General features: G+C 44.5%; 2 protein-coding genes and 1 long non-coding RNA gene across 6 annotated transcripts; 2 read left to right on the forward strand and 1 right to left on the reverse strand.

The window, feature by feature from the left end:
* Nucleotides 1-3,378: 3,378 nt before the first annotated feature.
* LOC146637995 (E3 ubiquitin-protein ligase TM129-like) lies at nucleotides 3,379-8,025 on the forward strand. Of its 2 annotated transcripts, XM_085365364.1 has the most exons (7): nucleotides 3,379-3,610; nucleotides 4,042-4,100; nucleotides 5,132-5,389; nucleotides 6,812-6,972; nucleotides 7,046-7,205; nucleotides 7,291-7,363; nucleotides 7,444-8,025. In XM_085365364.1, the coding sequence occupies exons 1-7, from the start codon at nucleotides 3,406-3,408 to the stop codon at nucleotides 7,629-7,631; spliced, it is 1,104 nt and encodes a 367-aa protein (XP_085221490.1). In that variant the 5' UTR covers nucleotides 3,379-3,405; the 3' UTR covers nucleotides 7,632-8,025. The 2 variants fall into 2 exon arrangements, with proteins under 2 accessions (XP_085221490.1, XP_085221498.1); XM_085365372.1 differs by lacking the exon at nucleotides 7,291-7,363 and having other exon boundaries at nucleotides 7,444-7,603.
* Nucleotides 8,026-9,332: 1,307 nt separating this feature from the next.
* atoh8 (atonal bHLH transcription factor 8) lies at nucleotides 9,333-22,875 on the reverse strand. Of its 3 annotated transcripts, none has more exons than XM_085359581.1 (4): nucleotides 20,878-22,873; nucleotides 20,000-20,155; nucleotides 18,588-18,779; nucleotides 9,333-10,022 (listed from the first exon to the last, which is right to left on the reverse strand). In XM_085359581.1, exons 1-4 carry the CDS (start codon nucleotides 21,505-21,507, stop codon nucleotides 9,996-9,998), a joined length of 1,005 nt encoding a protein of 334 aa, XP_085215707.1. In that variant the 5' UTR covers nucleotides 21,508-22,873; the 3' UTR covers nucleotides 9,333-9,995. The 3 variants fall into 3 exon arrangements, with proteins under 3 accessions (XP_085215707.1, XP_085215699.1, XP_085215691.1); XM_085359573.1 differs by lacking the exon at nucleotides 9,333-10,022 and having other exon boundaries at nucleotides 18,056-18,779; nucleotides 20,878-22,078; nucleotides 22,236-22,875; XM_085359565.1 differs by lacking the exon at nucleotides 9,333-10,022 and having other exon boundaries at nucleotides 18,056-18,779; nucleotides 20,878-22,875.
* LOC146637997 (uncharacterized) lies at nucleotides 22,640-24,352 on the forward strand. Its single transcript, XR_014906412.1, has 3 exons — nucleotides 22,640-22,983; nucleotides 23,351-23,586; nucleotides 24,289-24,352. It is a non-coding gene; the product is annotated as an uncharacterized LOC146637997 (long non-coding RNA).
* Nucleotides 24,353-25,196: the final 844 nt, after the last annotated feature.

The following is a 25,196-nucleotide window of genomic DNA, read 5'->3' on the forward strand; positions in this document are numbered from 1 at the left end:
TAGTGCACCATCTCAAAGCCATGCATCATCGCAGGTCTCGCTGCCGTCTCGTAAGCACTGTATGACGTCACTGTTATACCTGCCTCACATTTACACACATTCTGTCTTGTTTTCACTGACCGCCAACTTTCCGTTCTCTCATCTACCTCCTGCCTCACTACAGATCTCAGTATTGTCTTCAAACATCACGGTCTATGGACGCTGACTTCATCTGTGTCCATCAACACAGCAACCAGCAGTTGGGCTTCATGCCGAGAAAGAATGAGAGTCTCCTCTCTTCTTAACCCAGCTTCAACAACTCGATCCTATCTGAGCTCTGCACATCACCCTTGTTCCTGGAAATAAATACGTACAAATCCGTTCCTCGGGCATCCTCTCACTCTCTAAGCTTGTGACAAACAATTTGTTCCATACTACACAGGTACCAACTCATCCTCTTCACAGCTGCCCTCCTCTTCATCAATCCTCTGTATTTCCTGATTCACTAACTGTCCTCCATCCTCAACATGTTTTCTTCACTCGTTAGTACGTTCACATCTCTGTCTTAACTCACTACAGGTATAAATCAACACAGACCCCAGGATACGACATTCTCACCATACTTCACTCACTAAACGACACATTTGCAGCTTCAGAAATGTTGTGATATGCGGTATTGCAATAACATATACTGATTATTATCACCTTTTCTCAACTGCAGATTGTGTGCATACAAGCCCTACATGACCAACCACAATGCAAAGTGTTGGATGCTGTGATGTAAAGCATGCTGCCGTCTAGTGGAGGCCTGTTCTCTGGACTTTGGCTTTGGTGATTGCCAACAGAGCGTTACTTCTCTGATTGCACTGTGCCAGGTGTAAAGTTTGGTGGAGGGGGGAATTATGATGGGGGGTTGAATTTCAGGAGTCGGGCTTGCCTCCTTAGTTGTAGTGAAATAAACTCATTAACATTTCCTTTGACAAAGAGCAGCTGTACAGAATCTCAGTAGGCTCATCTTGTTCATTTGAATCTTTTCTGCTTATTTATTCATTTCTGTGTTATTACCAGTGTAGGGACTAGTTAACTACGTTAATAACTACGTTATTATTGTGGTAACGAGCACGGTAACTAGTTATTATGCCAAAATCAGGAACGCGTTAATCGTTACTGGGATTTAGACAGGCTCCACAGAGCTTCCACAGATTCAGTAACATCAGCAAGTGGTGGAGGCCAGCAGGTGGATGAGGGAGATCGGAGGCAGGAGGAGAGCCCCGAGGCGGCCGCCGGTCCGAGTGTCAGGAGAACTGAACTTCAGGTAAGAAGTTATGACCTGCAGTCTGTCTGGGTCAGATATGAACCAAGTTTAGGTGGAGTTTATTTTCATTGTGCTGGGTACGAGTTTCTATACAGCTGGGTGGGTGCTATGATGTTACTGATGTTGAACTTTATTTTATTCATAAGGTTAGTTAGTAGAGTTGCCGTAAAAAACGGAATCGTCCCGTATTCAGAGAAAATATTACGCGTTTCTTATTGAGGTGAAAAGGAGAACAGTTTGTCCTGGACTTCAGCTACAATGAAAAAGACACAAAGCTGGAGTTACTCTGTGTTTATGCTGCACAGCTGTCTCTTCTCCTCTCATTCTCCCCCCTCCCTCTCCTGTTTCTACTTCAATCATGAAACTGATCAATGATCAGCTGATCGGCTTTTCTCTCTTGTTTATTTATCGCCCACTTTGAGCCAGAAAGAAGAAACCAGCAGATGTCGCGCTAAACAACAGCAGCACGTTTAAGCTTGATCAGCTGTTGTTGGAATTTATTTAATATTAATTTCTAGTATCAGCTGATGTTTGCTGGAGCCACAGCTGTAAAGCTGCTGGTCATGATGTCGGTTTGGAGATGTGGTGAGAGGGAAACATGAAGATGAAACCAGGAGATGTCCTTACTGAATCATCAGAGCTGTGATGGAGAAACAGGTTTACCTTTTAGGTGACATGAATGAGTTGAAGTTATGAACTGTTTCTGAGAGACAAATAACACCAGGATCCTTTTCTACGTAGCTGACAGCTGGTAACTGTGCAGGGGCGGATCTAGCAAAGTGTTGCCAGGGGGGCAGGTAGGGCATTAACAGGGAGAGGGGGGCACAAAGAAATACTTTTCTTTCTTATTCTCATTTAAAATGTCTCGCTTTTAAAAAATAATTATCTGAATCTTACAACAAACGATTGATAGATTGATGCATATATACCATCAGAACAGTGTACATCACTGTCACAACAGTGTTTGTTTTCATTCAAAGGCTTTATGATTTTTCCTATAATGGCGGCCGGTCTCTAGTCAAAACGCCCGGGCCGATTTTTTGTCCCAGTCCAGCTCTGTATGCAGCTCATCTGCAGCCTGATGTTACCTGCATCTTCCTATTCAGAAGGCAGAATTTCCGAGTTCTGAGTACAATCGAAAGCACCACGACTGCAGTTTTTGTGTTGGATGTAAAAAGCGCACATGACGCTGTGACGTAGGCTAGAATCATGGCAGCAGTCAATGACGGTCCAGGCGTGGGATTTCTCTCGTGGAAATATGCACATTATCTTTTCCTTTCTGTTGGTAGGTGGCACAGTGCACTGTGGCAAGTAAGCAAGCTAGAAGACTGGTAGTCTGGCTGGGTATCCAGTTACAGAAGCAACACATTAACAAGAGAAGTCTGAGTAAAACCAAAGTTACTTTCCCTAGTAACTAGTTACTTTGAAAGTAACGAGTAACTTGAAGTAACTGAGTTACTTTTGATAGAAGTAACTAGTAATGTAACTAAGTTACTAATTTAAAGTAACTTACCCAACACTGGTAGTTACATATATTACATGATATGTGGCAGCCCCCAAGAGTACCAAATACCTGAGGCCACACATCTAGGAGACATCTGTGCGCCTATCCCAGGAGGAGGAGGGAGGACCGAAGTATTGTATATTGTTTTTTGTTATCTCTTTTGTGAAGCACTTTGTGACATCTGTCAGTGAAATGTGCGATATATAAATAAACTTTTACCACGGCCAAAGGTGAGAGGACCAGCGGGGACGGACCAGCCACCCTGGTACCAGTCAAGAGTAACCCTGACCCAGCAAGTTTGGTGCGGAAGATCTTTCTCCCGGCCTGCGCTGACTCTAACCTAGAATTAGACCCGAGACTGTGGCCTCACAAACGCACTTCTAGAAGATTTTCCCTTTACAGATGAGCTGAAGCTGAAGTGAAGAGCATTATGTGTGATAGGCAGACCAGACTTTCGGTTCGTCTTCTTTAAGCCGGTAGGGGGCGGTAATGGCTCAACCCGGTGTTTGAAAACGGCATTTTGAAAAAGCGTCGAAGAAAAGAAAAGACGACGAAGAAGAAAACGTATGCGGAAGTGAGGTAAATATACTCGGACCTTGGCAGTAGTATGGAGAGCCCGGAGCTGTCGTTTACTCTGGCTTACGTGGTCCTCTCCTTCTGTTTCGTGTTCACGCCCAATGAGTTCCGCTCGGCCGGCCTCACCATCCAGAACCTGTTCTCGTCGTGGCTGGGCAGCGAGGACGTGGGCTTCATCCAGTATCACATCAGAAGGACCAGCATCACCATCGTGGTCCACTCCGCGCTGCCTTTAGGTAAACTCGTCACTGTCACACAGGTAGAAGAGCACTCTGTTCCCCGCAATCACGTCACGCACACAGTGGGTGTTAGAACCAGTGTCACCATTATAACATTTTGGAACCATGGGTAAAAAAATGAGGCATTAAGAAAAGATTAGAACAGTTTAAATAAGTGAATAATTTGTACTTTAAATCCACGCACAGGTCAGTAATGATGGAGGACACGCCCGTGGGAGCGATAACACTTTGATTTTGAGCTTTTAAATCAGTGCTTGTCCGTAGACACGGGTTTTATATACGAGAGCCCCGAGCAGAGGACAGTCACGGTGTCGTCTGACCTGGTCTTGGTTTGTTGCTCCGTGGAGGGGCCTGTGATGTTTGTGTACCTGATAAACATGGAGCAGGTTCGTGTTTGTCTGATGCTATATTGTGTCTTCTCTCTGCAGGTTACTACATGGGAATGTGTGTCGCTGCTCCAGAAAAAAACCTGGTTAACATTTACCAGGTGGGTTGGCTGGTGCTCTCTGCCTGCAGCCTGCACGGGGCCACGCCCTCTGTTGTGTACTTAAGGAAACACATTTATGCTGATGTAGATCCTGGAGAACAGGCGGTGCATTTGGAGAGTGAGCCGTGCTATGAGTTTACACTGGCTCATATAAAACATTATCAAAAGAACAAAATCAGTTAAGTAAAAACCCACGACACAGGGCTTTGGAGTCGGTCATTAACTTTTATCCTTTCAGGTTCGATCTAATGCTCACCACTGTTTTTAAGCAAAGTCAGAGAATGGATCGTTAGCATTCGCAGTACACATTCTTCTTTATCCGCGTTAGCTCACTGGTAATGATGCTGGTGAAAGTCTGACAGAGAAGCAGGCTGACCAGCAGATGGCGGCGCAGCATCTGTTATTTATTTAAACCAAAACTCTTCCAAACAGAAGAAACGGCTCCTCTCGTGGTTACGAGCTGCTCTGTTCTCATCATCGTCCATCTCTTTTACTGCAACACGTACCCACGCTCTGCTACAGCGCTTGGGTGAAAGTGATGTAACTGTGCGTGACAAACGGTGCATTTTCCACTGATTGTGTGTTTGATTTCTGCCTTGTTGATCAGAGTAAGCTGTGGGCTGTGGCATGCAGGGCCCACACGTGCACACTGTTAAAGGACTGCTTATGCCTACAGCCTTTTAGCCGACTCGTTCCTGGTGCAGCTTCCCCGTCTCTGGGTCCAGCTGCTGTAGCTGGGAAGAAAACCTTATGAGGCATCACATTTCCACGAGGGTTTCATGACTCTGTGGGGTAGAAAAGTTTGAATTTATGCAGGAAATGGCTTTGTTTGCAGAGTAGCACATTTGATGAATTGAAAAAAGAAGACAGTTTTCCATAATGTAATCTGTAGGAATAACCAGAACACAGGAGCCAATAAGCAAACATGTTGGAGTCATTTTGTTGTTGTCGTCTTTTGTTTAGGTTTAGTGGTTCAAACTCTCTTGATCATGAACCTGAAGCAGTGATCTCTTGTGTTGTTGTTTCTCCAGGTTGGTGACAACTGGAGAGCGTTTCTCCTTCTGTCTCTCTGCCTCCAGTCGGTCAGCTGGATAATTGTCTTCTACTGGTCCCGGCGTCGCTGGTACAATCATCCAATCAGTAAGGTGCTGCAGGCCCATGTGCAGCCCCCTTTCTCCAGCTGGGGCTCTGTGGCAGTCAGCATCAACACTGAGTTCAGACACATAGATAAGTTTGCTACAGGAGCACCGGGAGCTCGAGTCATCGTCACTGACACCTGGGTGTTAAAGGTGAGTGTTAATAAATATGCGTATAGCTTTTCTTTGGCATTATAACTGCACAACTCTAGTTTCACGCACTGCAGAGAAACTCTGAGAAATCCTGATCCTGTGCTTTCCTACGAGTCTCAGTTGTCAGGACAACAGTCCACAGAAAGTCCTATCAGAAAAATGACCCTTACATCATAAACATCTTTTTTTTCAGCCTCTTCTCGCTATCATCAGAGAGAAACGTGTAAATGACTGTTTCTGATAGACTGTTGATCATAAATGAAACAAAGCGTCCGTTTGTTTCTGCTTTTATAAAGTCTGTGGTTAAAGGGCTCGCAGCTGATGTGAGATCCGTCACAGTTAGGAACCGTTATCACAGACGTACTAGAAGGAACCTTGACCCCGTTCAGTTGAAAACTGATGATATTTATTATTGCCATTGTTTCCCTGCACTCTTCGTCTCCAAGGCAACCATTTCAGAGACGGGAAAATTGCAGATTGGTTGCACGTTGTTGCGGTAATGCTGTCGCGGTAACGTTGTCGGGGTAACGCTGTCGCAGTAATGTTGTTGTAGCAACGCTGTCGCGGTAACGTTGTCGCGGTAACGCTGTCGCAGTAACGTTGTCGGGGTAACGCTGTCGCAGTAATGTTGTCGCAGTAACGCTGTCGCAGTAATGTTGTCGCAGTAACGCTGTCGCAGTAACGTTGTCGCGGTAACGTTGTCGTAGTAACGCTGTCGCAGTAACGCTGTCGCGGTAACGCTGTCGCAGTAACGCTGACGCGGTAACGTTGTCGCAGTAACGTTGTCGCGGTAACGTTGTCGCAGTAACGCTGACGCGGTAACGTTGTCGCAGTAACGTTGTCGCGGTAACGCTGTCGTAGTAACGTTGTCGCGGTAACGCTGTCGTAGTAACGTTGTCGCGGTAACGTTGTCGCGGTAACGCTGTCGCGGTAACGCTGTCGTAGTAACGCTGTCGTAGTAACGTTGTCGCGGTAACGTTGTCGTAGTAACGCTGTCGCGGTAACGTTGTCGCAGTAAGGTTGTCGCGGTAACGCTGTCACACTTGCGGTCTGACCATGGAAAAGTGATTCTGTGCACGGCGAACAAACAAACGCAGACCTGAGCTACAAGGACACAGAGCGACGGCCGTGGGCTTCCTGTGGGCTCTAATCATTGTGATGATTAACTGACCAACTAGACAAATCCATTCTGAGCTTTTCATGTAATAATTTTGGTACATAAATATTTTTAGAGCATCTTCACTGGTTTTCTGTTATCCTGCATCTTAATATGTTTCGTTTTTTTAATGTTGGTTATTTATAGAACAGGGACTTGGTAACTTTGCTGCATTTCAACAAGAATCCAACTGCTGACTTGTGCGCATGAGCTGCAGCTAGACTTTGTCTGCTCAGGCACATCTGACCCTCTTTGTCTGCTTCTAGGTGACCACGTATCACATTTACATGGCCCTGCAGAGCGATTGCCACGTCACAGTGACAGAGTCCACACAGCACCACCTGAGTCCGGATTCAGCCTCGCCCACAGAGATCCTGACCCTGAGAGTTGACAGCATTAACCCTGCTGTCACACCATTCAATATCAAGTATGTGTTGTCTCGACAAAACGTCTCGTGTCAAAACAAAGAGAAATCAAATCGTCTTTCCAACTCGTTCCAGGCTCAACTCTGCGGAGTACGCAGAGCTCCGGGAGAAGCTCCGGGCTCCCATCAGAAACTCTCCTAATGTGGTGATCCATCGAACGCTCGGTGAACTCTTTTTGGAAACGTTCAAGGCTCAGGTGGACCTCAATCAGCCGTACGCCCTCCCCCACGGACAGGTACACACTGCTGCATTCATCAAATTGTGTCCAGTGCTGAGATGAGATGAGTCAGTCAGTCAGCATGTGCTGTGTGCGTACACAGGAGTTAGAGCCCTGTATCGGCTGCATGCAGGTTCCAGCAAACGCCAAACTGGTCACGCTTTGCCACGAAGCAGGTAAAACTACGCTGATCGTTTTTTGGGTGGGTTCATATGTGCTCGTGTAACTACGCCTGTGTGATTCCTGTCTGCTACAGAGACCGATGATGACGATTCAGACTGCCAGCAGTGTCACTGCAGACCCATGTGGTGTCTGTTGTGTCTGGGTCGATGGTTCGCCAGCCGTCTAGACGAGCAGACACCGGAGACGTGGTTGTCCAGCAGGGTTCCCTGCCCTACTTGTAGAGCCAAGTTCTGTATTCTGGATGTGTGCGCAGTCCGATGACGGGCACACGTCTCCCCCCACACTGACTTTTAATGTTTCCAATGTTGACCAAGGGTTTCTGCTCAACATCCTCCAACCAGAGCGGCACCTGGACTGGATGTGGTCGTGTTCTATTTCTGCTTTTATGGAAACGAAATAAAAACAATTCTATGAGGAATCATTTATTTCATATTTGTATGTTGTTACAGCACCAAATCTTCTCATGAAGGGCCCTTTCTGCATCTTTTCTTATGCAGCGTAGCAACAAATATGAAATAAGTAAACATGAAAAGTTTTAGATGGAACATTTATCATGTAAGGGCAAAATTCTGATTACTGTGATGTGGAGCGAATGTATGAATCTACAGTTTAATAAAGTTTAACTCAACTTGGTTTATATTTTAAATGTTTGTATGAATACCAAATATTGAAAAAGGGTGTAAATAATAAATGTACTGATATGGAAGGAAACCTCGCAGACATGGATGAAAGCTGCTGCCTGCGGTGGATTAAACGATGCCTGGAAACGGCTCACACATCCAGTCACCTGACTTTGTTTGTTTTTCAAATGTATTTGAGAAAAATAATACAACAGATAAACGACACCATTAATAAATGTTTTCTGTACGTTTGTCCTGCTGTTTCACATTAGCATCGTTTCCTAGCAGGGGGCAGCTTCTTTAGTGTTTAGTGGTACAGACGTCTGTGGATTCTCTTCATCTGTGACACTTTCATAATGAGTTTGCGGTTCTTACTCTAATTTTAAGTCATTCGTAGATCTATAGAAGGATACTTGATTGATCCCATCAGCGTGGGCTCAGATTGTGGTCATAAATATTTTGTACTTGTAAATTAGGATTCATATGTGTAAAATAGATTTGTGTGTGGACTCCATAAAGCACCCCTCCAATAGCCAAACCCACCTGTTCTCTGATTGGATAGTTACATTTGTGATTGACATGACATTGGCCAATCAGATGAAAGGAAGAAAAACTGGGTCAAAATTCGTACTTGTAACTTGAAACTTGAGTGCAGAGTTTCACACATATTTTTTGGCTAAGTCCACACACAAATCTTGTTTACACACACAAATCCTAATTTACAAGTACAAAATATTTATGACCACAATTTGAGCCCATACGTCAAGATTTCTGACTGGGAACTCACCATTGCCCCGGCCCAGATTTGTAGAAAGGTACAATTCAAGCTTTTGACAGCGACCTCTGTGTGTGGACCCTGATGGGCTGCAGAGCTTCTGACTATAGACGCGCTACCATCCACATTTGCACATGGACAAAGATTTTATTTTATTTAAGACGTCTTCATTTATCTGATTTTTTTTTATTCAGAACTATTTATGTTGCACAGCTGTTCCTGACAGACTGAAAGTGAAAAATCACAGAGTCCATGAAAACTACAGATAAAAACCAAAGAGGAGGAGCTGTGACAGAATATGTACGGAGCCCCGCAGGGGACATGGGAGGAAAAAAATTAAGACGGACTTTTGCGAGATCTCGCAAAAGTTGAATTCCAACAATGGCGGCAGCTACTTAGTTGTAATATTACTCTTTCTGCGTCACAAAATACACTTTTAAGATATTTTGAGGCGTGAATGTAGTTGTGTAAACGTCAGATATCTGCTCGGTTTACAAGACATCACATATGCAAAAGTGCTCCGACGTTTTCGGAGATGTATGAAACTTTTGCGAGATCCCGAGTTAGTTTTGCGAGATCTCGCAAAAGTCCGTCTTAATTTTTTTTCTCCCATGTCCCCTGCAGGGCTCCGTAAATATGGGACAGAAAAATGAATGTAAGAACACTTCAGTGGGGTTGGAATATATCATTTATTTATTGAAGGTATTTATTTTAATTCCAAATCTGTATGGCCTTTCATTCATACTTTCTCTCACCTTAGGATTTGTACCTTAGTTTTAGCATCGTTTACATTTAATGTTGAATCCATACAAGAAATCAAGATGTTTAGTAATGTTGCTTAAATTGATATACAGAACAGAGAGTAGCAAAGAAACCTAGATTTATGTAAACATTGTCATATTATTGGTTAAATATTTAGGTAACTGCCATGTCGGGTAAATTAAGCAAAGTTAGGATGATCATTGTTCACATACTTGTAAACACTACTATCTATTATTAATTCTTAGGTGTCATCCTGATCATCCTTCTGTCCACCAGGAAACATTATCAGCTATTTCTCAGGAAATCTAAATTGAATCTGAATGACATGAGCCTCTTTGTTTTTACAGTAAATGCTACTGTTTCATGCTTTTTTCGTTCTACACAGTGCAACAGTAGAGTGTGGCCTGAGGCTGGCTGTGTGATCGTGCAGTGGGAAGAGGTGATTCTGGTAGCAGTAGTCTCAAAACATCAAACATCCTCGGGCATTCTTCCAACCTGCCAAAATAAAATCATTTCAGTTAATAAAGGAATGCGTTTATTGTGTGTGCTGCATGAGGAAGCATGTGATGAGGAAAGCGTTCATTTAGATCTAAACCTATGCAGGACAAAAAGTGATTGTGAATGGAAGATAAGACGAGAAGATGATCTTCAATCCGATATTATTTATACAGCGCCAACTCATAACAACAGTCACCTCTGTACTGTAAGGTAGACCCTACAATAACACATGCAGAGGAAAACTCAACAATCATACGACCCCCTATGGAAGAAACCTCCGGCAGAACCAGGCTCAGCGAGGGGCGGGGCCATCTGCCATCAGCTGGGCAGTGTTATTATTTTTCATGTAGCAACAAAATGACCTTCTTCTGATACTCAGAGTGAAAAGTTGCAGAGAATCATTGCTTAACTAAACTGTCACAGAATAATCTAAATGTATTAGTATTTACATGGTAACTGGACTGATGGCTCTGCACTTTTCTGCTCTCCTGGAGGACTCAACGCGCTCTATGCAACACGCCACATTCACCCAGTCACACCAGCACTTTCTTCTTTCAGTGCTGTTTAGCTAACATTCACGATGGATGCATCAGAGAGCAACTGGGGGGTAGTATCTTCCCCAAGCATATTTGGCATGCAGATTAGTGGGAGCCCAAACCAGTTGAGGTGGTTCAGGGATCTGACAAGGATGCCTCCTGGGCGCCTCCTGGGTGAGGTGTTCCAGGCATGTCCCACCAGGAGGAGGCCCCAGGGCCCATATTTCTCGGCTGGCCTGGGAACGCCTTGGTGTTCCCCGGATAAGCTGGAGGAGGTGGCTGGGGAGAGGGAAGTCTGGGCTTCTCTGCTTGGGCTGCTGCCCCCACGACCCAGCCCCGGATAAGCGGAAGAAGATGGATGGACGGGAGCCTGGATCAAACCCATAACCTTCCAGTCAGTAGCTGACCTGCTCTACCACCTGAGCTACAGCCAACCAACATACCAACTTGTACTCGTACCTCACTTATTTGCTGCATAGCGCTGTTTGAACGTTGATGAGGGATGTTGGGACCTCGAGGAAATCCCACCTTAATTTGTGTAAGTGGGATTCAGACCAAAGACAGCTGTGACGATTCAGTAATTTGTTTTGAGGTTTTCCAAACACGTAAACACTTAACAGTGGCGATATGAATACAAAACACTATTTTCCTGTTATACAGGAATTTACCAGGAATATGCACATTTATTTGCACAGCCTGGTGATGCTCGAGATGTAACAAATAACCCTTGCATCCCATTTAGAAATGACAACTTCACCGCCTCATTGTTACTTTGTGACCTCTTATATAATGTATATTCTGTGCCTGCTGTCATAAATGCCTCATGGTTTTAATGCTCTCCAATGGTTTGATTTCTTTACTGCTGGTTTTTAATAACTTTACTTGAACCCACTTGCAGACCTCCAAAGTCTGACCCGGTGACCTCGCTGTCGTGACGTTTCCATGAAAAGTGACCAGGGTCCCTGGTTATATTTTTGTAAATATGATTAAATATGGAAACTTGCAGGAGTCCTGGATGTTTCGTTAATATTTTAATTAGCCAATACTTTGACATGTTTTGATGCATCTATCCCTGTTACAGGTTTCATGCCCTCACATCTCTGATGTCGTCATGTTTACACTTTCATCAAGACTGGACAGTGTACATCCACGCGCCAGTATTATGTCACATTAATAGTACCACCCAGTGGCAACATGCCATCAACAGTAGGTGATAAACATCCACTATACAGAACTTTTTCCGAGTGATGTGAAACACACAAACATATAAACACTGTGTTTTGTTGTGTATTATAGAAGCTAGATTCAACACGGACACAGACTTTTGCTCCCAGCTTTAGGAGGATTTACGAGATATTCCACAGACCTTCAGCATTTATGACTTTCTGTCCACCATCTTGGTTTTGAGTAAAACAAACTACCCATGAGTGGCCAATAGTAAGCAGAGATGAAGGACTGGCGTCCACTGTGCTGGCTGATATGCAGCTATAACAAAAACGCATGCATAGCAACCACTATAAAATCTGATGCTTACTGAGAGTCTGGCAAATATTAGGCCGCCCTCATAGTGCCACCAAGTAACAACAGGAAATCAGCATTAGGTAACAAACATCATGTGATCTACATGAAACCTTATCGATATTTAGAAATACTGATATAGTGAGAAAATATTGTTAATTTTACTTCTGTCTCCTCAAAACTATTTGTTAGAAAGTAAATAACAACCTTGTAATTAGAATTATTCAGTGATTTTATGAAGCTGTTGTAAACATTCTCCCAGCAACAGAAACAAAGATGCAGCCAAATTACACACACCTGAGAAGGTTAATGGTAGTGTGTATAACCAGTCTCACCCACAGTAGTACAAAGTGGCCTCTTCAGTGAATGTGTAATGTTTTGTGCTCTCTGCTTTTCATATATGGATACAGATACAGCATGGTGCAAGTACAGAGGCTTCACCATTGAAGCGGTTGCTTGATGGTTTCCAGTTTATTAGGTTTGTCCTGTATGATGAGTGACCCGCAAACTGGCCTACCATTGGAGGGTTGCTACTGCAGGCTCTTTGTTGCATACAAACAAAGCTTTTTATTTTATATTTTTAAGATATGAAACGGCACAGCGGCAGTTCAAACCTGTTTTTGTTCAGTCTTCTTTGTCCTGAGTATGTGTGACCTCAGAGCCAATGAAACAAAAAGGTTTTTTTCCTGCTAAACGTGTATACAGACTCAGAGGCTCTGAGAAAAGCACACACACACACACACACACACACACACACACCACTACCCCCTACCCTGTCTTTCCACCAGCTGCTGCTGTCTGACAAGCTGATGATGACTGTGTTTTTTCCCCTCCTTGTTTCAAAGTATGTTGGAGCAGATGGCCCGGAGAGGCAGAGCACGGGAATGTGTTAGAGAGACTGCTGGGGAATGTGCCAAGTGTGTGTGTGTGTGTGTGTGTGTGTGTGTGTGTGTGTGTGTGTGTGTGTGTGTGTGGTTTCAGTTCGCGTGCCTTCTCACTGCCCTCTGCCCTTTATGGCGCCAGCTTTACTTCCCCTTCACTCTAAACATCTGGTGTCTGGGGTTTACAGAACACGCACATGTAGACACACACACACACACACACACACACACACAGCACAAAAAAGCTAGCCAGCAGGGAAAAAGCTCTAAACTCGTTTACATCTAAAAGAGCAACGTGACTCGATTAGTGTGAAGTGCAGAAGTAAGAGTCCACCGACTCTGTGGTTCAACAAAAATGTGTAACGCTACGCAACATGTAAATAAAAAGTGCAACACCTTTCATACAAAATACAAAGTTCACATTTATTTTAAAGGGTTAAAGTTTTTGAATTGATACGTTCAGCACGTTTCAGCATCAGCTCTGCTCTGTGAGCTCTGGAGACCTAAGGAGGACGTTTGAAAGCAGATATTTGACGGGCACATTTCAGTTGCTCAATAGTTGGACGCCATCTTTGTCCTACCGTATTTTCACGACCATAAGGCGCACTGTACTAAAAGGCGCAGTCTCAGTTATGTGTGCCATTACTGTATTTAACACACACATAAGGCGCACTGGACCATAGGGCGCATACAAGTACCGTATGCGTATTTAAAAATAAAGCGGGAGCAAACCTGAGTTCGGTACCTTACTCACATTTTTATTACCAGTAATCGTCATCATCAACAACACACAAGCATACAAGTGTGCGTATTTAAAAATAAAGCAGGAGCAAAACGAAGTTTGGTACTCACATTTTTATCATCAATCAAACCCATCGAAGTCCTCATCTGTGTCTGAATTTAACAGCTGCGCTAAATCTCCATCAAACATGCCAGGTTCACTGTCTTCACCGTCAGAGTCACTTTCCGTGCCGTGCGGCTCCTCGGAAATGATGCCGGCTTTTGCGAAAGCTCGAACAACAGTGCCAGCAGACATGTTAGCCCAAGCATCTACAATCCATTCGCAAATTGTGGCGTAACTCGCCCGGCGCTGCCTTCCACTCTTAGTGAAACTGTGGTCTCCATCGGTCATCCATCGCTCCCAGGCCGCTCGCAGCCTTACTTTGAACGGGCGGTTCACACCGATGTCCAGCGGTTGGAGCTCCTTTGTCAGGCCTCCCGGAATGACAGCAAGCTCACAGTTCATTTGTTTCACAAGTTTTTTTTCACATCGGCTGTGAGATGGGCACGCATAGAGTCACAGATCAACAGCGATGGTGATGCGTGGAAAAAACCACCTGGTCTCCTTACATACACCTCCCTCAGCCACTCTTTCATCATTTCCTCATCCATCCAGCCCTTTTCATTTGCCTTAATGATGATTCCTGCTGGAAACTTCTCTTTAGGCAAAGTCTTTCTCTTAAAAATCACCATAGGCGGCAGTTTCTGTCCATTAGCATGGCAGCCAAGCACAACAGTAAAAGAAGACTTTTCGTGCCCCGTTGTGCGTATCGCTACCGTGCTGGTCCCCTTCTTCTCCACAGTGTGACTCACCGGGATGTCAAAAGTGAGCGGGACCTCGTCCATGTTTGTGATGTGGCTGGGCTGGATGTTTTTGTCGCCGATGTGTTTGCTGCAGTAGGAGCGGAAGATGGCCAGCTTTTCCTTATAATCCGCTGGAAGTTGCTGCGCTACCGTAGTCCTGGTCCGGATGGAAAAATGGCACCGTTTCATAAAAAGTGAAAGTGAAACTGCTTTTAGCCGAATGGTGACCGTCGAAACGCTTCTCCCGCTCGTTCTTTGCTCGATGATCCACCGCTCGAGTCTTTCCTCCAACTCGGGCCACCTCGCCTTATGTCCGCGGAAACTCAGCTGCGTTTTCTTGACCTGCCGGAGCTTGTTTTCCAGCTTCCTCCATTTGCGAACCATCGATTCGTTAATCTTAAATTCTCTCGCCGCTGCTCGATTTCCATGTTCCTCCGCGTAGCTGATGGCCTTCAGTTTAAACTGTGCTTCATAAGCGTGTCTCGTTGCCATTTTCAGGGTTGCGCCCACACTTCACCCTTTAGCGTTCTCATGGTGTTCTCTACTACGTCCTCCTTACAACACACAGGGCGCACTGCGCTATAGGGCGCGCCGTACTTTTTGAAGAAAATCTAAGACTTTTAAGTGCGCCTTATGGTCGTGAAAATACGGTACTTTTTCTTTGATACTGTTCAAAGGTTCAATATATCTGCATATAAAATAGACAAAGTATGCAATGCTTTTGTTAAATGTCTTGAATTAAAGGTGAAATTCTGAACTTTCTACACATTTTGATTGTTTGATTTAAACTTAGTTGTGTTGGTCTACAGAAGCAAAATGACCAAGTCCAAACACTTATGGCCTGACTGTATAAATACACAGCAGCCCTCTGGATTTGTTTCAGGAAGGGTGTGAAAACACTGACAAATCAAACCCTTGTGAAAAGGAAGCAGCCAAAGTAGCTTTAAGTTACTTCTAAAATATTTCTGTGTTTCAAACTTTTTATTCTCTTGCTAATTATGTCTGAGCACTCAATGTCACAACCACTGTACTCCTCCAATCACAGGACTATATGAGGACTAAGATTACTTCACTTTATATACATTTGTCCAATTTGGTTTTATTTATACAGCACATCAACAGTGACCTCGAGGCACTTTATACTGGAACCCAATAATAAATAACAGAAAACAGAGAAAATGCCCAAACTCAGATGACCCCCTATGAGCAGCGGTTTCCTCCCTTTTAACAGGAAGAAACAGGCTGATGGAGGCGGAGCCATCTGGCACGACCGGCTGGGAGTAGGGGGAGGAATACACAGTAATGTAGATTTTACACCATCTACTAAAGTCCCCTGTACACCAACACAGTCACACCTGGATCAAACAATGATGTGATGGAAGTTCAGACTTTTATCTTCAATTTGAGAAATTCAATTCAAATGTATTTACACACATCAACAGTCGCCTCAAGGCGCTTTACACTGTAAGGTAGACCATGCATTAATACAAAGGAAACCCCAACAATCAGATGACCCCCTATGAGCAGCACTTTGGCGACAGTGGGAAGGAAAAACTCCCTTTTAACAGGAAGAAACCTCCAGCAGAACCAGGCTCAGGGAGGGGCGGGGCCATCTGCTGTGATTGGTTGGGGTGGATGATCTGAAAATCCGCTGAGTGTTTGTTCCCATTCTGGGAAGCCCCGGCAGCCTGGTCCAGCCCTAACTATATGCTTTAGCAAAAAGGAAAGTTTGAAGCCTGATCTTGAAAGTAGAGATAGTGTCTGTCTCCTGAATCCAAACTGGAAGCTGGTTCCACAGAAGAGGGGCCTGAAAACTGAAGGCTCTGCCTCCCATTCTACTTTTAAATACTCTAGGAACAACAAGTAGGCCTGCAGAGCGAGAGCGAAGTGCTCTAATAGGGTGATATGGTACTACAAGGTCATTAAGATCAGATGGGGCCTGATTATTTAAGACCTTTAAGTTTCAGGGAGTTTTTAGGACTTCCTGATAATAGTGGCTCAAGAGTTGGGAGTTCACCTTGTAATCGGAAGGTTGCCGGTTCGAGCCCCGGCTCTGACAGTCTCGGTCGTTGTGTCCTTGGGCAAGACACTTCACCCGTTGCCTACTGGTGGTGGTCAGAGGGCCCGGTGGCGCCAGTGTCCGGCAGCCTCGCCTCTGTCAGTGCGCCCCAGGGTGGCTGTGGCTACAATGTAGCTGCCATCACCAGTGTGTGAATGTGGTGTAAAGCACTTTGGGGTCCTTAGGTACTAGTAAAGCGCTATACAAATACAGGCCATTTACCTTTTAGTTTCTCAGCATCATACATGTCATGTCTTAAAAATATCACTTAAAAAGCTTATGTGTATTTTATGTGTTTGTATTGAAACAAACATCTGTAGCCTGCTGCTTCTGTCTGGCAGCCTTAAACAGTTCATGCAGTACTTTTGTTAAATCCCCTAAAATCCTCTTACACTGTGTCTGCTCGCAGACCACCACAAACCAAACAAAAGCAATTGAAGTATAAAAAACACAAAGAAAGAAGAACTGAATAAAGAAATGTAAAAAATATTGGACCCCATGGAGAATGCAAAACACAAACTGGGAGACAGAACTGAGTGACATGGAGCGCTGATGTAAAAACACCTGAGGAGTAGAAACAGGTGAAAAGAATCGTTGGAGTCTCTGCAGCCTAAGCCTACAGCAGCATAACACATGAATGATTAGTTATACTGCTAACTATTGGCTTTAATAAGGAAAGTCATTAGCCAGTCAGCAGAGTGGGTGTCGTCTCCTGAGTCCACACTGGTGGCTCTGTCCACAGCAGCCTGACAGCTACAGTTCTACCAACCTGATTCTCTAAATGTTGGGATGCTGTCTCAAACATATATAAGAACAGAATGCGATGGTTTGCAAATCTCATGACGCCATATTTTACAGAAAACTGTTAAATAAACTGTTTAAATTGAGACATTTTACTATTTCCTAAAAAATGAGCTCACTTTGATGGAAGCATGTTTTAGAAGCTCAGGAGGTAGACTGTGTCATCTAATTGGAAGCTTGCTGTTCCAGTGTGCATGCCAAATATCCTGGAGCAGAATACTAACCCTAATCTATCAGAGTACAAATGTGGGTAAATGTTAGACAGAAAGCACTTAGGAAAAAGTGCTAGCTTGAGCAGGTGAATGAGGCACATTATACAAAGTCACGTGAGTGCTCAGGCAGAGCAGAAAGATGCTAAGAACCAGTGCAAAAGCTGCAACGGGAGGAACAAAGTAAGTGGTGCCACAAGAAACAGCTGGAGGAACATTTAGCAGCTAACCAGATTAACTGGCAACAGGTAAGTTACATAAGGCTGCGAGTCAGTCCTGGATGATCCTCAGGTGTAGACATCGTTCTGTCATGGACGTCTCTGTGAACACGCAGCAAGCGCTCATGCAAACGAGCGACATGTGAACATGATGCAGAAAGGCTGCTGTCATCGTTTGACCACAGCTCATTAAAACTGTTCTGCAGCCCTCGTTTAAAAGTCTTCATCTATGACACTTTGATGGAAAAGCACCATCGAAGCTGGAGGGCAGATACAGGTTTTAGACCAACGTGTGCTCCCATGTAGCCTAAAACAAACAGAGTGAAGCTGTTCAGCAGCAAACTGTTCTACACAGCTTTGAGTTTTAGTCTCGCTTATCTTTCTTGATGCTTCTCTACAGTAAGCTGAGAGAAAACATTTGAGTGCGCGTCCTGCTCCTGTCAGCAATCAAACACTCTTCAACAACATCTCCAAACGTTCTCTGAGAAGCGTTGCTGCCATCAAACACTTTTCTTAAACTGGCACATTTTCTCACGTTTCACCTGCTTTCTGTGTTGTAAAATGTGAGTTTATGACAGTTGTTCCAAAACGTTCACGAACTTTTGGAAACTACAGGAAGCAAAGTTAGCCTGCAATGTGCTGTTCTGGGATAACGTGGTACTGTGGTATCTTTAACATATGATGGGGCCCAATCATTCAAGAACGTGTGTGATAAAAGTTAACTGTAAATGCATGTTTATGGGAGTTCCACCTCACCTTCCTCTTCTTGCTCCTTCCCTCGGCCTGCAGGGTCCGTGTGCACTGTTCAACACACTGAGAGAAGCTCACGCTGCTGTGATCTGAACTGTAGTCCAGCTCCGCGAGCTGAGCCAGAGACAGGATGTAATTGCAGGCTATACGTAGGATCGCCAGCTTGGAGAGCTTCTGCCCGTACGAGTAACACGGCACCTAGAGCACGGTCCGTGGTTGGAGGAAGGAAAAGAGAAGGAAATGATTCTCCTTTAGCCTCTTCTCGTTTGTCTAAAGTGTTGTGCTGTTTTCAAAGAGAAACATATGGACTTATCCTCTATTACTGTTGTTAGTGCATCACGTATTAGCTCATCACGTGGTACCAAAGACAAAACCACATTTTGATTAAGTCTTTGAGGTTTAAGGAAACCATGGTTTCACACTTCCAAACCTTTTCACCATTAATGGAAGTGAGTAATATCAATCTCCACATATGACCTCACAATGCAGAGAGTGGAGCCTCCAGAGGGACAGTGATAAGTAGTGTAGTTAAGGTGTTTACGCCGTTACACAGCTACACTGAAACAACTGCCATCACGTGTTGTAATGTATTGTGAAATAGATTCAGAGATATACACGGAGAAGCTTTACTTTACAAACTGAAGACATCAAATATATGAAGCAGGACATATGGAATCATGTAACTAAAGAAATAAGTCTAAATATGTCTTATATTTGAGCCGCGCTTCGCTTTGTCCACAGTGCTTAGTCTTCTCTCAGTGAGCTTCATGAAACAGCCACCTGACATGGATTCACCTCACAGGTGAGCCTGTCGGGGTTCACCTGTGGAGTTGGGACCATCAGGTGTGTTGGCAGCAGTCAGGTTGGTGCACAGCTGACAGCCTGTTTGACAACTGTTAGAATTCATATTATGGTAAGAACCAATCAGCTAAGTAAAGAGAAACAACATCAAGAGCTATGATGAAACTGACTCAGCAGCTCTGGGAACCCCATCAGACTGCTGGAAACCATTCCAGGCGACGACCTCGTGAAGCTCATGGAGAGGATGCAGAGAGTGAGCAGGAATCACAGCAAAGGCTGGATATGAGGAAGAATCTGAAATCTAAAACATGTTTGCAGAGATTTCACAGCTTTTGGGTTTAATGCATAACTCCACATGTGTTGATGCCTTCAGTGAGAATCTACAATGCAAACAAACAAAGTGCAAACAAAGGCTGAGGAAAACTTTAGGATGGTGGACAGACAGTCACTCATCTACCCAGGTTTTCATCCTGTCAGCGTAGGAGTCGGTGCGACACCTTCAGAGTTTCTTTTTAGGGAGATGATGTGTGTCTCTCAGAAGATGAACCTGGCTGTCAACCAGCCATCAGAAAACATATATTTGTACATAGAGGGACATTATAAAGTGTGAGTCTGACCTGTTTCCTCAGAGCCTCGAATGCAGCACTGATGGTATGGACACGGGTCCTCTCCCTGGCGTTTGCTAGCAGCCTCCTGGTCTGCTGGATGGCTTTGACTTCTGGAAGATGCCCAGATCCATCAGGACTCAACCCAATCCGCTTCCTCAGAGACTCCTGGTGAAACACGGGCCATGGGGTTAGGCCTGGAGTTAGCACACTATCACTGAGCTTACCCTCTAGGATGCATTTCCTACTTACTCTGGCAGCAACCTTTGGATTGTGGACTATCTTAAACGTTTTTTCCTTTTATTTGATTACTTATCAATCAATTAAATATATATTCAATTCTTCCAGGAGTCCTCTTAATCTATAAAAGGTGAGAATTTTTGTGAAATCATAAATGGCTTTTAAGTCTGACAATTTAACCCTAAGAACATGATGTGGAGAAGTTAGTCGATGACTTGATTGGCCACATTTCATTGAACAAGTTTCAGTTGATTGGACAATTAATGAGGTCATTTGCTTCAGTTCACTGAGGGTTGCAAACATTATGCACAGCTCTCCCAAGGTCCCACCACAGCATTTCACTTCAGTGTAGCTCAGGAGGTAGAGCAGGTCATCGACTGATCAACACTTTGGTGATTCAGCCCAGCCTACATGCCAAACGTCCTTGGGTAAGGTTGTAGTTGGTGGTTCACACATTGTTTCTGTATTTTGGCTTATTTTGAGGTCAGATGAAAAATACCCCTTTTGGTTTATCCGTGGCTGCATTTAAATCGTTTTAAACCAGCTAAAGACCAGAGGACTGTTTATTATTTACTGGCAATTAAAACCTTTGAATTTAAAGAGGGTGTACATTCTTTTATACACGATTATATGTGAAAGGACATATTCACCTTATGCGAAGGGACCTGTGGATCCATATGTTCGTGACACTCGGAGGACTGTGAGACTCTGGCGGCAGACTGGCCGGGAGGCGCCTCTAAGGAAAACACCTGGTGACTGGCTGAGTTGCAGGTTGATGTTGAAGGAGGGAATATCGACTGAAGGCCCAGTTTTAGTCTGCTGGACAGAGGCTGGGAGATGGAGGTGGGCCAGTGGGAGATCTCTGGGTTAGAGAATGAGGAGGTGGGCACCTGGGAAACTTTGGAAGCATCAACAGGCACATTACTGCCAATTCTCATATCTATGGCACCACCACTCTGAGCTGCAGCCATGTCTTCTTTTAATCCTGACAGAATCCCCGTGGTACTGGCCATCGGCTCTTGTGACATCATCAGGTGTCTCTTGAGTGGAGCCAGCTTGTGGACATTATGCGACTCCATATGGGCGTCATCTACCCAGTCTGCATCAGTCACGTCAACTGTGTAGGTGTTCATCCTGTCGGGCTCGGGGCCATTAAAAAACCTTTTAGGTTCGCGGGACTTCCTCTTGAACTTCTTGTTAGTGCTAGGCACAGAGACCTGCTGTGGGTCTTTGTTATCAGGTCTGTTCCACATATTACTCAGAGGAAGGGGATTCTTCATTTTGCAACAGTTAGGGTAACAAACAGGTAACGTAAAATCGGATTTGAACACAAAAAACGGTGATATTTGGAAATGTACATGAACTACAAAATCTTAAAAGTTGTCCAGTAAATCATTTCAGTTCTTTCACTGTGTAGGAGCGAGCATCAGCTGAGCCTTCACCTCCTGGAAGAATGTGTTTCACTACTGCACAAAAAAGACTTTTGGTCCCAGTGTTTCATTCAGGAATACACCGTTAGCTTATTTCATTGCACGGACAACTGCACAATCGTGTGCATTACTTCAGTTTTACAAGCAGGTTTTCTGTGGCTCCACTCTGTCTTCATAGCAGTCTCTGAATAATCCACGTTAGTACATAAAGCTGTGTAACATCTGCTGCTCAGTACAAGTTGTCCCTCTGGATGGAGAAGTGCAGAGCTGTAAAGGTTTCTTTCTGTGAATGCAGTCCAGGCCTCAGAATTGGGGTTACAGTGGAACTGTCTGAGCGTGGCTCCAGTCAGTCTGCATAGCAGCACCGTGAATAACCCACACTGATACACACACTGAGCACAGATACGCTGGAGTGCAACTGCTGGACATAAAAATGAGAACAGCGCATGAAGAAAGTAGCAGCTCTTCAGGAGCACAATCACACACACGCTATAAAACCACTTATTCACACTTTGCAAAGCAGCCGGGGGAGCAGACTCTCGTTAGAGTTGCAGGATTTAACGAATAACTTTACATACTCTGCGTAAGTGTCAGCATGGTACCGGACAGAGTCACACGGTAGTTTCCAAACACCTCAAACTTCCCTGAAGGAGTGTCAGCAGCAGTTGCGGTGATACCCCCGGGATCGATCCATCCCTCGGCGAACTTCTGGGCCCTTCTTAAGGAAAGCTCCGGTGAGCTGAGGTTGAAACTCGGTGCGCTGTAGGCAGTGGCGTCGATCAGTGATTTGCTCTCCCGGCGTTAAAGACTGAGAACTAGTTCACTGCCTGGACTCGCTCAGTTGTCACCGCACACATCGGCTCTGGTCCTCCGCGTCCTCCTGCTTCACTGCACGCGAATACAACCTCGCGCTCCTCCAGCTCCAGTCGCTGGCGTCTGACTGGCTGGAGCCCCCCCTCCCCTCCGCGCGCGTGCACACGCACACACGCACGCGAGGAAGGATTTGCACATTGGTTTGTTGACGTTTTGTTTTTTAACCACAACTTCGCTGTTGTAGCAGGACATCCGCGACGAAACAGATCAACGGTGCCATACGCTGGCACGAGACTCACGAGCTGAGGCGCATGTGCTCATACGACGCTGCGAAACTTACAGTAAAAACAAATCTGCGGACGGTGTTTCAGTGTACCTGTGACTGGGATGAGACAGTTCATCTTCCCCGTGTAACTTGCTCGGTGCCAGCATTGAGGGGTAGGGGCGCCGTGAAAAAACGTGGATACCGCAAACCATGACAGCCCTAAAAGAAATGGATCAATATCTACTTAGGTAAGTAGATATTTTTGCAGGGGTATATGATGATAACATTATTAGATTTTTTTTTTTACATTGATTGGTACCAAATACAAAAAAATACGTTAACTTTTTGGAAATGTCATCTATAAAAAGTATTTTTATAACTTAAACATTTTTATTTGTAACATTAAGTATTGATAAATATTACTTAAATATTTTTTCAAACAAAGTATAGCCAACTAAAACAATCTGTCATAGGCAGTGTGCAAAATATAATAGACACCTTTCCAAAAATGCTCTGTTTATGTGAGTTATAATGAATTATTATTACAAAATACATGAAAAAAAAATCTGTCAAGGCAAATGGCAGGACTCAAACTCAACCTGCGTTTATTTACAGAACCCCGATTCTGTACATACAGTAGTGAGAGGAAGGGGGCGCCAGGGGATCCAGGGAAAGGGAAGCAAACTCTTCTGTTCACAGAGCCGGTCACTCGCACGTCCCAGATCAAACTCCATGCTGACGCTCCTCACAAACACACTCATCACCCAACAAGGGTCCAAGGTGAACAGCAGGAATCCGACTCAGCCGCCACCTTAAGTGGTGACCGATCAGATGAAGATGATGCGCAGCAGGTGAGTTGATTGTCAGCAGGTACGTAGGAACCCGAGAGAAGTACTGTCCAGGCAGGGAGGAGTGCAGAGAAAAGAGACACACACAATAACAAGCAGTGACAGGACACCAGAGAGGACTGCAGGACCAAGACAATTTCCCAAGGAACCTCCTGCAATTAGACACATTTTTGGCAAAAGATTTTACTTCTTAAGAAATCAGTGGTGCTGGTTCAGTGTCAGGAGTGTGGGTCTGAGGGGATGGGAGTGGGACAGCTGCCTAAGCCAGAGATTAGATCAGTATAGGTCTTAAATAATCAGGCCCCATCTTATCTTAATGACCTTGTAGTACCATATCACCCTATTAGAGCACTTGGCTCTCGCTCTGCAGGCCTACTTGTTGTTCCTAGAGTATTTAAAAGTAGAATGGGAGGCAGAGCCTTCAGTTTTCAGGCCCCTCTTCTGTGGAACCAGCTTCCAGTTTGGATTCAGGAGACAGACACTATCTCTACTTTCAAGATTAGGCTTCAAACTTTCCTTTTTGCTAAAGCATATAGTTAGGGCTGGACCAGGTGACCCTGAATCCTCCCTTAGTTATGCTGCAATAGACGTAGGCTGCTGGGGATTCCCATGATGCACTGGGTGTTTCTTCTTCACTCACTATGTATTAACAGACCTCTCTGCATTGAATCATATCTGTTATTAACCTCTGTCTCTCTTCCACAGCATGTCTTTATCCTGTCTTCCTTCTCTCACCCCAACCAATCACAGCAGATGGCCCCGCCCCTCCCTGAGCCTGGTTCTGCTGGAGGTTTCTTCCTGTTAAAAGGGAGTTTTTCCTTCCCACTGTCACCAAAGTGCTGCTCATAGGGGGTCATATGATTGTTGGGTTTTTCTCTGTATCTATGAAGCGCCTTGAGGCGACTTTTGTTGTGATTTGGCGCTATATAAATAAAATTGAATTGAATTGAATCATACCATGGAAGCACGTTGGCACATAAGTGATGTAATACATATATGTATTACATTTCACATTTGTAATTGGTGCAGGCAGGTGCATGTTGGCTAAAATAACAGAAACACATTATTTTCTGTTAGAACTGAAGTAAACTAACTAATATTAAAAAAGTCAAGCAGTTTCTCTCATGTGGACTTTGGTATAAGTTTCATTTCCATCTGTCTGTCTTTCTTTTGTGAAACATCAGCTCTCAGCATCACCTTGGAGCACGTGCACCTGAAAGAAACCAAACCAGTCTTTGTTGGCAAAAACAAAACAACACTAATGCCATGAAACAAACACATTTATAAGTACCTTGTGAAGCAAACGTTGATGGTGACATGTTAATACTTTCTGTCCCTGTCAGTCATGGGACCTTAGATTCATCACTTTTCTCCCCCTTAGGGCGCTTCTGAGCAGGGGTGGGCACATGAGAAACTGGGAGGGCCACACCAGTAAGCTGAACTCTTATCTCTTTAGATCCTACAATTAACAGTACAGATGTTGCAATCAGGCAATGAAAATGTGAAATAGGCATAGTGAAAACACTAACATGAGAAACCACGACTAAGGAAAAGCAACAAGCAGAAGAGATTTGTCCGGGTCAAGAAACACGAGGAGTGGACATTAGACCATC

The sequence above is a fragment of the Diplotaxodon limnothrissa genome, linkage group LG2 (assembly GCF_057381915.1).
Source record: "Diplotaxodon limnothrissa isolate DT_005_m linkage group LG2, D_limnothrissa_male_GT1.1, whole genome shotgun sequence".
NCBI lineage: Eukaryota > Metazoa > Chordata > Actinopteri > Cichliformes > Cichlidae > Diplotaxodon > Diplotaxodon limnothrissa.